A 13,340-nucleotide genomic window follows, 5' to 3' on the forward strand; every position below is an offset into this window, starting at 1 on the left:
TCTCTCGTTTTTTTTCTGAGAAACCCCGTAAGTCCACCAACTTTGAAGTGCTATATTTTGAGCTTAACCTGTTATATTGATGAAGTTGTGGTTCCAAATAATATGTTTCTAATAATCGAAACTGATACCAACAAATTGGAGGTCCAGGTCAAAATTTTGAGAAAAACTGTTTATTGTCATTTTCGGGGGCTTCTCAAACAAACGATTCAAATACTGCTTCCTCGCTTCAAGCAGCAAGGTTTTGGGGATAAAAGAAAGTACAACTATGCACACCAGTTGCTGATGAGGATGCCAAAAATGACATCCATAGAGTACACGCCTACGAAACTACCCCAACTCGTTGGTGATGAAGCGCGGTCATTTGTATGGGAGGAGGTTGAGGCATTGGTTGGCAATCTTCGATCCTGACACGATGCAAAAGCTGTTGCAATATCTATTGTAAATAAATATTTAGCGGAACCACATCTGTTGAGAATAAGCGACTCTTTGCTTTGGTGGAATGAAAGGAAATCTATCTCTCCGCGGCTCTACCATTTTTTTTAAACAGGAAGTAGGTTATATCTGTGGTATAACCGAAAGGTTGACGTAAGACTATCGTTGATTTAGTGATCATTTGTTTGAAGTTGAATCTGAATCCATTCCGAATGAGTGCATAAATTAATATTTGGGGGACTTCGAAAACGACAGCGTTACGTTGGAGGCACAAGGTTTTATGCATCCAATATTGGATACGAAAATATTCTTCTGATGGGGAAAAATAATCTTCAGAAGCTTTCCTGCTAATTGCACTTGATCGAAAATCACAAAAACGTATTTGGTCGCAGTATTATATGTACAGAAAATGTTAAAATAAACTCTTTCCCTTGAATGTAATTTTCAACTCCAAAAGGAACTGGCATATTATTTTTCAGCAACGATAACATCTTTCCAGATTCTTCTCGATGCTGGTTAACAACCGAACGAAAAGATTTCCGCGCGTGTTATGTGTATGTGGCGGCTGCTCCGATGCCTCAAGCGGAACCGTTTTTCGATGCTGGTACTTGGTCGCTTCTTCATAGGCATCAGTCTCCTTCTGATGGATTCCCTTCTGGCCTAAGGTGCACAAACAGTCTCTTGATGACACCGTTCATCAGCGCTTTCATGGTGAACATCACCACAACAGCGACAACATGCTCCAACCACTGTTCAATTATAACTGAGCCGTCGAGCCGGCTCTTTTCATTGAGCGCAAGGCTCTGAGCCGCTCACTGAAATGAACCGCTATGCCCATCTCCATTTCGTCGTGCGATGTATTTGTAGGGACTATTCCACTGAGTGTATTATTATATTTTCTGATACTGTTCCACCTTTGTGTATACACTTGACCTGACAAATTCTCAAATGTAAATATAAACATTACAGCTGCAATAAGTTGCAGCATCAGCGAATCTCACGTACATTAGCATTATTTAGTTATTAAGTTATTTTCGGGCGTCTATTTATTTATTTTTCAGTTTATAACGTTATTTTCAATAGTTAAACGGTTAAAAGTGGGAAGGACAAGTGTGTACATAGTATTTATTTCCATCCGGGCATTGATGAAAAATTTGGATAAGCTTTTGCGAAACTAGATGGTATTTTTGCGTTTTCTCAAAACCACATCGATCACTTGCACTCATCGAACGTACAACGAAGTCTTGAAAATGGTAGCGGTGATACCATTTCATGGAAATGGTAAAAGTAGACGAAAACTATTCCTCACCAGTTGTTTTCTGGTGGCTCTCATTTATATCATATATTCGATCGAATATCAGACAGTCAATAAGAACTGCTTTGCCAAGCTATTCCCGGATAGCAAACGAACGCTGGAGGATGTGCAGAAAGCTGGCAAGCAACCCGAAAGCGGGCAGAATATTTTCTTCCACGAGACATCCTGTTCTGCGGAAGGGGTGATCAAATTGAACGCCAGGCAGGCTTGTGCAATTGAATCGGCCGCTAGAATGAACCCGAACTGGAACACCTTTGTTTTGTTTGCCGCTCCGGTTGGTTTCCGCAACAAGACCGCCCTGCCACTGTTGGATGCGCTGCTTGCATATCCGAATGTAAACCTGCGGTTTGTGAATTTAACCACTTACGCAGAGAGCACTCCTCTGGATAGTTGGATGCAAACCGGAGAGATTTTTCGGTCCAAATACATGAACTCGCATCTGTCCGATATAATGCGTTACTTGACGTTGTATAAATACGGTGGAACGTATTTGGATCTGGATGTGGTAGTGCTTAAAAGCTTGGATACTCTGGAGCCGAACTACGCTGGGGCGGAATCGCCGCGGTGGGTGGCAGCCGGAGTAATGAACTTCGAACCCGAAGGGTTCGGTCACGAGATGGCGGAAATGTGTGTCAGGTGCGGCATGATATATGTTTCATATTGAGTTATATTTTTACACACGTTTCTTTATATCAGGGATCTATTGATGAACTTCAATGGTCGAGACTGGGGCAATAACGGACCGGGGGTTATCACCAGGGTGCTCAAACAAGTATGTCACACCAAAGCACCGCTGCTGATGACCCGGCAACGCTGTCGTCATTTTACAGTTTACCCACCGGAGGCCTTTTATGCGATCAATTTCGATGACTATCTGCAGTTTTTCGAGGAACGCTGGCTAGAGCGGGCTTTGGCCACCGTCAACCAGTCCGTGGTAGTGCACGTGTGGAATAAGTTCAGCAAAGATCACAAAGTGCGAGTGGGATCACGCGTCGCGTACGGTGTTCTCGCCGAGCAGTACTGTCCTCGGGTGTATAAAGCTAGCGGTGAGTACTTCTAGTAGATGCGGGTTAACTCCAGAGAGGGGACGTTTGGGTAGGTAACAATAGTTCACAGTCTCCAGTGGAGGATACACGATTCTGAATTTCCATGCTATTGATATTATTTGGAGATTTAAGCCAAAGGTAGACGATGGTAGACGATGGGATGGCTTAATGAAACCAAAAAGAAAAGTAGATCTGGTAATTTAGACCGATAAGAAAGTATCGAACTGAAGTAAAACATTCAAGGAGAATTTACTAGGAATGCAACAATGACATAGAACAAGTGCCAGAACATCTCGAATCAACTGAACACTCACAAATCTCACACATTGCGAATGTTTTTAATACGTACTACTTAGATCGTAAACTGAACGCAAACACCATTCATCGGAAGAGATAAGTATTTCTAAAAGACATTTGGAACCTAACGAACAAATTAAGTTATCGCACCAAGTTTAAGAGAAAACGTAAAGAAGCAAAGTGTTAAACGTACTTAGAATAAGGCAAGTATCAAAAAAAAGGATTGATACTATTGTTTTCGTCTTGATCAAATTCGTAGGATCAAACTGCATTTAATTTATTCCATAGTGAGTTGTGACTTCAAAAACTCTGCCATTCAATGGTACGTAGCGGAATCTATTCCGGTTATTCACAAAATGAATTCAAATGAAACACGTTACAAACGCATTCCATCATTATGTTTCAATTTTCATTTCATAATCACATAAATTACTCATATAAATGATACGTACACCATCTAAATGAAATTTTGTACTATACTTCTCTTTTATTAATTTATTATTGTTTCAAAGTTCATTTATAAAAAAATTAATGATTTTGTTTTTTATATACAAACATTCCATAGTTGTCGTGATAATTACTGAATTGATGTATGTATATGTCAGAATATACCAGTGAGTGAAAAACATACGCTCGAATATCAAAAAACAACAAAGAAACTCCAATCTCAGCTCAGGGGTACATTAACCAAAAAAAAAAAAAAAATAAAAAATGGGCAGATCAATTCACGCTTTGTTTGGAAAAGTTTGTATAATCCAGTTTTCTTTCTATAAAGACCCACTTTTTTATTTTTTGATAGAAATACTTTGTTAGATCATTCGAATAATTATTTGCACTGCTTGTGCAGAACTACTTAATGAAAACGAAGCACAGGAACGAGGAAGAATAAAAATCGAATTTTCTAGAAACAATAATTCTGTAACTTCAGTTAACACACTGTTCCAGGTTTGGGGGCTTTGGGTGCTGTTTTAATTTATTTTTTCTCTTAGAATAGTAGACGACTAATGAAATGTAACGCGTCTGAATAACATCCTTCGTGTTTAAATCTTTCCGAAATGCCCTTTCCTGGTGATAAAAGTAGATATTATTTGAGTTGATGACTTACTTCTAGACCAGCTATACAAAGTCTGTGGCCTGCGGGCCCTTTTGTTTGGCCTATCTGTTGTTACATTATTATACTTAAACTATTTTGCATGTGTAACAATGAAGCAAACCTAAGAAATCGTCACCTTTTTTACGTAGGACTACGTCTTTCATGATTTTATATAGAGAGAAAATTGGAATTTAAGCTCCGTCCGTTCTCGATTTATTAAGTGTAAACAAGCTATTCGCGATTTCCCAACATTTACGTACATATAGTACATACATTAGGTCATCCAGCTAGCAACCGAAATGAAGTTTTGAAATGGCCTTTTTTTATCCCATTTATTTATTTTAGGCTCATTAGCATTTTATCTGAAACAGAGCCGAATTTTAATCGTGTACGCATGGTTATTAGCATATTACACAGCTGCCATTTGCCAGTATTTCTCCTATACCATTGCATATGGTACATCTACACAGTAGCCATTTAGGCGTAAGAGTTTTCTATCTGTTCTTCCATTATCCAGTTAGACCGGTCAGCGGAGACAGTTGATTGATCATTGTTGAGTTATTTATAGAACAGCAGCCCGATGTGTCTTGCAGAGCAGAGCGCAGTTGTATGGATGAATCGATCTTTTTCCGACCGTGGATCGATCTCCATCGCTGGTGATTGTTGCGTGGACGTAGTTATTCTGTAATAACACAAAGATGGTCAATGAGGGCCCTGAGTTTTGAACTCATGATCGATCGCTTACTAAGCGAACGCGCAACCAATGTGGCTACGGAGACCCCCTGAAATGGCCTTTCTCAAGGATCAGAGTTTAGTTTCCCAAATCGGCCTTTTCCAAGGCGAGGCAAATTTGTTATAATTTTAAAGTCTCTTTAATTCAAATATATATCGGAAATTTGTAAACTCCGCCTCTACAGTAACCGCCGACGGATCTCTATATTCCGAGAAAGAACCTAAAACTATCGAGAACCAGAGTAGAGGGTCCAAAGTCCCTAAGAAGGCTGGTTGTAATAGCTGTTATCGATCGTTATTATGGAATGGAAGCAATGAATAAAATCACATCACTCACCACAGTGAATCCTGATTTTTACCTTCCCCCACTAACAACTGGCCCTTCCTTGATAAACGCTAGGGAACCACGCGATATACACAACCCTTCTGGCCTTCGGGCGGCGAATATCATACTAACATTCCTTCCTTTCCCTTAGTAACTGTAAGGACGTGGGTGGCGTTGTTGTGGACTATCCAAAGTTCGAATCACCGAAACTTGCACTCCCAAGCGTCATTCGGTGCGTACCTTGTACAATTTCGCTGGTTCAGATCAATCACGGAGAGCAACTATGAAATGTACGGTCTACCCAAGCTCAAGCTCAAAAAGTAACAAACATATAACGCGTAGACATTTTATCTTTCGAATTAAGTGGTTTTTTTTATTATTTCGTTTATTTTTACAGGCTCAGTTACATAAGTTTTAAGGAGCCGAATTCTTAATTGTGTTTTAATAACTATATATAAACAATTTCTTAATTCTATGGATAATAAGGTAGAAAACCTATTACTCGCGGTGGACTCAAGTTGACTTTTTTTCAGGACAAGGATGGGATATAAGGAGATTATAAAAATGTTGATGATCAAACTCAATTCTTGAATCTATTCGCATATCTATAGTGTATTTACATTTCAACTTATTCTACTGTTTATAGCAAGGGGGGCAATAATTCGCAGAAGAAAAAAAGGAGGGTGTAAGGATATAGAGACAATCATACACGAAGATCGATAGCTTAAAGGAAAACATATATTTGAGACATGTGAGATAGTGCCATCGAAGAAGAAGAAGAAGAAGAAGAAGAAGAAGAAGAAGATATTTGGGACATGTAATCAAGGTCTAACCGAGTCAATACATCTCGCACTGCCACCTTGGGTTGTCTTCCTCGGGCCCGAAGGGAGTTTTCTAAATTCGATCTGGCGACCAGATACACCTCGCACGACCAAACAACGTGCTCGATGTCGTGATAACCTTGGCCACAAACGCAGAGATTGCTGTTGGCAAGATTGAAACGGAAGAGTAGTGCATCTAACGAACAGTTATTGGACATGAGTCGGGAGAAGGTGCGAATAAAGTCCCGACTCAATTCCAGACTTTTGAACCATGGTTTGAGGTTTTGCCTTAGGGATAATCGAGTGAAACCACCGGCCCAATTCATCTTCGTTCCATTTGCGTTGCCAGTTAGCGATGAGTCAGCCCTCTGATTACTCGGAATTGAGCAATGTGAAGGGACCCAGACAAAGGTAATCACATAACAGCTTCTGGATGAAGCATTCAAAATTTCTCGTATTCTCTCAAGGAAGTACGGCGAGTGCTTTTCCGGCCTCACTGAACGGATAGCTTCGACAGAGTTATGACTATCCGTTACAATGTAATAGTGTTCAACAGGTCGTGAGGCGACGTTGTCCTTTTATTTCAACCGGTAAATATGCTCAAAATCTTGTTCCTCCAATGTAACGCTCTCGTTTTTGAAATCGTTTCATTCACCCCAGTATAGAAAAGACATAGTCCGACGTCAAAAAATAATTTTTATTTAAAAAATTCTTGAAAAAAATGTCATGGTGACCTGTCAATTAGTTTGTTTACAGCGTCGTTAACAACAAGTTAATTTTTTTTTCAACGATAATAAAGTAAATCATTCTATTGGTCGTGTGAAATTTTGTGTACCATACAAATGAAACATAAATTTCTACAAAACTTGAGAACCAATCAAGCAAAGGGGTAGGGATAAAACTCGAGGAATGAATCGTCCGGTTTCAGATGTCATCATTTTGATTATATTTTCTGTATCAAACATGTATTCAATGTAAGGGAGAAACATGTTATTTACAAGTGATTGAAATCTTGAACGAGAATTGGGTCTGAAAATCCACATTTGATATTATAATGACGATTTCTGGTAGAAGCATTAGGAAATTTATAGTAGAAGGAATTTGTAAAGGGTCAAAATTAATCAATGAACAGTTCTGCGATTGAACCCATGGACAGTTGGTCTCCCAAAATGATTGTCGTTTATTGATATTTTTTGTAGCTTCAGGGTTTAAAATACCGTAAAATCTGGTTGGTTATATTGCCTCAATGATAATAAAATATTTAAATTCAAGTTGTTTGTTGTACAAAGTAATAAAACAATTCAAGGTTATTCACAGAGCATGAATCTCGATTCTTAATTTTTGTTAAATATCCTCTTGTACAAATGACGCTTTCCTAATTTTTGAAATTGCAGCTTTTTTGCCTTTTTCAGTTCTTCAAGTTTTTCTTTCTGCTTCATCCGTTCTTCCTGCTCGCTCAACTTAGATAATGTTTGGATTTCTTTTTCTTCTCATTTTACTTCATGTTTCCTTTTCCTTTCCTCAAGTTTATCGTCGCTTCTTCATTCCAATCAACTTTTTCGCAGGTTCTACTTATTTATACAACACTAGCTGATCCGGCAAACTTCGTCCCGCCCAAAATTTGTTTTTTTGTTATCAATACCTTCAAACATTCACGTTTTCTTACTATGAGCAAGCTCATGGGTCCAATCGCAGAACTGTCCATTGATTGGTCTTCTAATCGACTCGGTTGAATTTACCTTTTACTATAAAATTCCTAGTACTTCTACCAAAACTCATCATTATAATATCAGATTATTTTCAGACACAATTCTTGTTCAAGATTTTTCAACCACTTGCAAATAACATGTTTCTCCGTTACATGGAATAAATGTTTTAATATATAAAATATAATAGAATAAAGACAGCCCTAAATCGGACAATTCCTTCCTCGAGTTCTGCTTCTATCAACATATCCGGTGATCCTTTTTTTGGTATAGATAGAAGAAGATACAGGAGAGCGTTTCATAACATTAAAATCCATTTCCAGTTTCGAACAAAGATCAATTTCGCTAGCGCAAACATCAAATGGGCCAACAGCACTTGTCACTATGTAATTGTAGAACATATGGAAATTTTTTTTTTTTTTTTTATAAATTCGTTTATTTTTACAGGCTCAGTTGCATAAGTTTAAAGGAGCCGAAATCTTAAATATATTTTTAACACTATATATATGAACAATTTTCTTAAATCTATGGTTAGTAATGTGGGAAACCGATTACTCGCGGTGAACTCGAGATTAGAAGGGTGACATATTTTTCTCAGGAAAAGGATGGGGTATAAGGAAATTATTACAATGTTGATAATCACACACACTCAATTCTTAAATCTATTCGTACATCTATTGTGAATTATATATGGAAATTGGGAATGGGAATTTTTACTAATTTTCCTTTTTTCCTTTAGAGTTTTCCGAAAATTTTCAATTGTCATGTTTGGATGAAATATGTGTAATATTTTTGTGGGACCCCCTCTCCATTCCAGAGGAGGGAGGGGCGTCATACCATTATAGAAACATTTCTCATACCCAAAAACCCTCACATCCCAAATTGTGCTTGATTAGTTCTCGAGTTATGCAGAAGTTTGTGTTTCGTTTGTATGGCAGCCCACCCTTAGAGAGCGGGAGGGGTGTCTAACCACCATAGAAATATCTATTGTATCCTAAAACCTCCACATGCCACATTTGGTTTCGTTTGCTTGATTAATTCTCGAGTAATTCAGAAATTTGTGTTTCATTTGTATAGCAGACATGTGTATCGTGGTTAGAAGGGATTTTCAAACGTTACAAAAGGGATTGTCGTTGGTAAAACTTTCGATAAAGTGCTAGAGATGAACCAGCTTCGTGCAACTTCCGGATTGTTTCGTTCTATATTTTGATCAACACGTAATCGGTTAGTCACAACATGATGACTTCTGAGCTGCATTCAGATGAATACAAGTCTTTCTGAATTTTCCAGAATTCCGCCTTCAGAGTTCCATATTCCCAATGTGTGCTTTTATTACTTCCTTGTGACTTAAAGGATAGTAATGATTTCAATATTCAATATTATTCAATTTTCGGCGTTTAGTCCCCACATCGCATGATACCATAATGGCAAGCACTGGTTTGGGAGTGGAAGCAGAATAAAAATAAATGTTCTTGATACATACATTCCATGGTACACAAACGACTTGAGAAATGGGCAAGTTTAAAGTTGGTAACATTCCGATTCCTTCAGCATATGTTTGCAAACTTCCCTCTAATTCATGTCATACCGCCATATACCGCGCAAACATTTGTTAATGAGCGATAAACAAGCATTCCACAGAAGTGTATTCCTTCAACTTGAATCCAACTGTGCACCGCTTCCATCGATTCCCAACATGCAATCGAGATTCGGCTCTGCGGCATTGTAGCAAAACTGATACACACGGGAATTATTTATGTTCCCAAAATTCCGACAATCGTAAGAATATTGTGTGCCCTACTATGGAGCGGAATTTTCAACATTTTTCATATGTATCTGGGATGAGGTATGTAAAAACCTGAGAAATGGCTTCACTTTTTGTGTGCGGAAAATACGGATAAGTAGATTTATTTTCAGCACCACCGGTTGTATGTAATGCCGGTTTGGTGTCGTGAAGCTAATTCTTCGATTTACTTTGCATGCCTTTGGATTCGTTGCTCCATAATAAAAGTTGCTTCCACAATATAACTGTGTTGATACAATAAAGTTGAAAAAAAAATTTTTTTTAGATCGATAGTTTGGCGCGCAATAGGAATCGAATGGAGAATTCGAATAAAAATGATGAACCACTAACCATATTGACGGAAACCGTCTGAAAGATTTCATCTTCTTTGAACAGATGCCTCTTTATGAAGTTGAAAATGATCCACCATACAATGCAATGATTGAAAACATTGGTATTAGATGTTCAATAACACTAGAGCAGTTGTAGAAAACCAGTGATCTTTCATATTAATCCTGCTCTTTCATATAATGATACAACGACTGACACCCACCCAGTAGCGTAGTGTGCGGGCGGCAAACCCGGCATTTGCCGGGGGCGCTGGCCCGCTGGGGCGCCAGGAATTTTGAATAGCATTTTTCCTACAATTATATTTCACAATTATTATATTTCATCTTTCAATTGAGGAAAAAAACATCCATCATAAGTAGTTGCTTCTGTCCGTACATTAATAAAACCAATAACCTCTCTCTGATTTTCGCAAAATTGGAACACCCAACACCACATTACTTTTGATTATTCGCTACGCATATCTGGGCGCCTCTCCATACAATGCAAAACAGATGCATGGAGCCAATACAGAGGGGCGGAGGGGCGCCGAAATAGGCCGTGAATGGCCGTACGATGTTTTTCAGTTAAAGCCTGTTTCAGTTAGAATTTGGTCGCCTAAAGTAGGACATTTCTTAGCATAGAAATAACGTATAAAAAGGGGAAGGGAAGGATGTTATTTTGTAGGTTTATCAACTTTAAGGTTAAAAAACATGAAAATTATTCGTCATCTGTTTGGATGAGTTTTCGAACTTTTCGTGTGATTTTGCTATCTTCTTGGAAAAGGGGTGCATTTGAATTGTATTTTCGATGGTTCTGCCACATTTCTTCAATTTGCCTTCGATATTGTCCAATATCTCTCGAAAATCCGAACAATTTGGTGGCCTGTTCTGACCACACTCCTCCTTGTAATTGTTGCCCCAGTGATGACAACCATTGTCATCGTTCCACAACTACAGATCCCTTGCCATATCATCAACTTACGGACTAATTCATCTGCGTAAACAAATTTGAACCTGCCCTACGCTTGACAAGGTAAAATTTGTTACCGACTTTTTGTCTGAAAATCCATTTTTACGTACCCTATGATCAGAAAGTACCAAGATTTATTAAATAAAACAAAATAGAGTTAAATTTCAGACAAATTTATCTCATCTCTTTCAAAATACGATTCATCTGAAGCAACACACATGTGCCAACGCTTGACCCAGTCCTCCATGCATCCTTGGTAGGCTAACGAAAGGATGGTTTTTAGTTCCCTCGTAACATTTTCTTCGATCTCATCGATCGACTGAAATCTTTTTCCACGAAGTGGCAATTTCAACTAGGGAAACAAAAAAAAAGTCACACGGGGCCATCAGGCTTACTCGGTGGTTTTTACTTGATGTTTGGTCAAATAATTCAGTACAATTCAGGCTCGGTGCGATGGCGCGTTACCATCATGCAAAATTCAAAAATTGTCGGCCCACATTTTTGGTCGTTGTTGACGTATAGCATCTCTCAAACGCTTCAAAGCGGATAAATAATATTCTTTGTTGACTGTCTAGCCCGGTGGAAGGTACTCATAGTGCACTACGCGTTGATAATCGAGGAAAAAAAGTCAGCATCACCTTGACTTTTCAGTGGTTTGACGCGGTTTTTTTCTCGTTTTCGAAGCGCTACTCGGACGATTCTTGCTTTGTTTCTATGTCAAATTCATAGACCCATGTCTCGTCGTCGTAATTATCCGTTTCACGAAGGATGGATCACTTTGGGCTTGAGAAATCAGCTTTTCAGCAACTGTCCTTCGGAACGAGCCTGGCTTCCACGTGTCTCACACCCAAACAATATGCTGTACCAAATGCAAATTCACTAGACATCTCTCTTAAGCTGGTATGACGATTTTCAAGCACCATTTCTTTCACTTTGTTCAAGTTTTCATGGGTGTTCGACGTCTCCCGGTAACGTTTGAGTACGGTATTTACAGTCGATTTTGGAAATTTGAGGAATTTTGCAATTTTTCCTCTCGACCACGTCGGGTTCTCAATGTGATTATGTGATTTTTTTTTCGTCTTTCGCGTTCCATCGTCGATAACTTTTGGATGTATCCTTCTATCTTGACCAATTCTGTACTACTGAATAAACAAATCACCCGGATCAAAACCCTGTCAATAGTTTCTCGATGTGACAACTAGGGGCGCTGAAGTGAATACAAATAAGCGACCAAATTCTAACTGAAACACACATTATTTCTTAAGCTGCGTTATAAGAACACATACTTCTGAATAAAGTATGTGTTATTGAAACGCAATTTTTGTGCTGGAATGAAAGAGCTTGCTAGTCTGGTTTACACTAAAGTAAAAATTGCACAGACCGCGCATCGTGCGAACACAGTTTCAGCAATCGTAAATTGATTGAATATTATCTGCGTTCAAGAATGAACCAAGACCGACTCAATGGCTTGGCAATTTTTTCGATCGAAAAAGAATCGTTAGCAGATCTTGATTTAAGTGCTTTTTAGGATCATTCTGCTCCAGTTCTGCAAGCGAGATGGTTTATGATTTTTCCTAACCTTCTTAATACGGATGAACTGCTCAAAGTGAACTTTGGTATAAGGGAGTAGCTTTCTCAAAATATCAGAAACTCAAAGTTAGTGAAAAAAAATCGTATAAAGTGGTATTTTTTTGGGGCGCCATTTCCATAGTTTGCCGGGGGCGTTGTCTACCCTCACTACGTCGCTGCACCCACCCATTGAGAGAGATGCACAAGGAGTGATGTCATCATTCACTCAAACTAATATTCTATTATTCTATCAACTGCTCGTCCACCAAGATTACAATAATATAGCTTGTGCCAAGTTCAATTCTTAGTTTCTCGACAAACAGCTGCTGGCAACGAAAGTACCAAAGCAACGAACAACTACTTTTCTTTATTTGTCCAACGACTTGACCAAACATCACTCGACATAGTCATCTCGACTTTAGTTGACATATCTCGCATAAGCACAGATTGAGCACCACTCAAATTGTGTTTTTCTCTCTTTCTGGGTATTTTGCTTGGTAAAAGGTTGACTTTTTGCCTCTGAATCCTAATTCGGGAACTGAAATGGATTGTTAGAAGAGTTGCAAACAAATCTCCCTGATGTGGCGAAACATCGCTTGTTGAACTTATTCAATCGGTTTCTGGAGCATAATATTGTTCCAGATGATTGGAGACAAGTACGAGTTATAGCTATTCAAAAACCCGGAAAACCCGCGTCTGACTTCAATTCGTACCGCCCAATAGCAATGCTGTTTTGTATACGGAAATTGTTGGAGAAAATTATCTTGTTTCGCCTTGATCGATGGGTTGAAACTAATGGCCTACTCTCAGATACACAATATGGGTTCCGCAGGGGCAAGGGGACGAATGATTGTCTTGCGTTGCTTTCTTCAGAAATTCAATTGGCTTACGCCGGAAAAAAACAAATGGCTTCAGTATTCTT

At 38.7% G+C, this 13,340-nt stretch overlaps 1 protein-coding gene across 1 annotated transcript; it reads left to right on the forward strand.

Annotated features, from left to right (window-relative positions):
- Positions 1-1,392: 1,392 nt before the first annotated feature.
- On the forward strand, positions 1,393-4,105 carry LOC129775987 (lactosylceramide 4-alpha-galactosyltransferase). The gene is made up of 2 exons (XM_055781306.1): positions 1,393-2,383; positions 2,444-4,105. The coding sequence occupies exons 1-2, from the start codon at positions 1,611-1,613 to the stop codon at positions 2,805-2,807; spliced, it is 1,137 nt and encodes a 378-aa protein (XP_055637281.1). The 5' UTR covers positions 1,393-1,610; the 3' UTR covers positions 2,808-4,105.
- Positions 4,106-13,340: the final 9,235 nt, after the last annotated feature.

Source organism: Toxorhynchites rutilus, chromosome 3, assembly GCF_029784135.1.
Source record: "Toxorhynchites rutilus septentrionalis strain SRP chromosome 3, ASM2978413v1, whole genome shotgun sequence".
Taxonomy (NCBI): domain Eukaryota; kingdom Metazoa; phylum Arthropoda; class Insecta; order Diptera; family Culicidae; genus Toxorhynchites; species Toxorhynchites rutilus.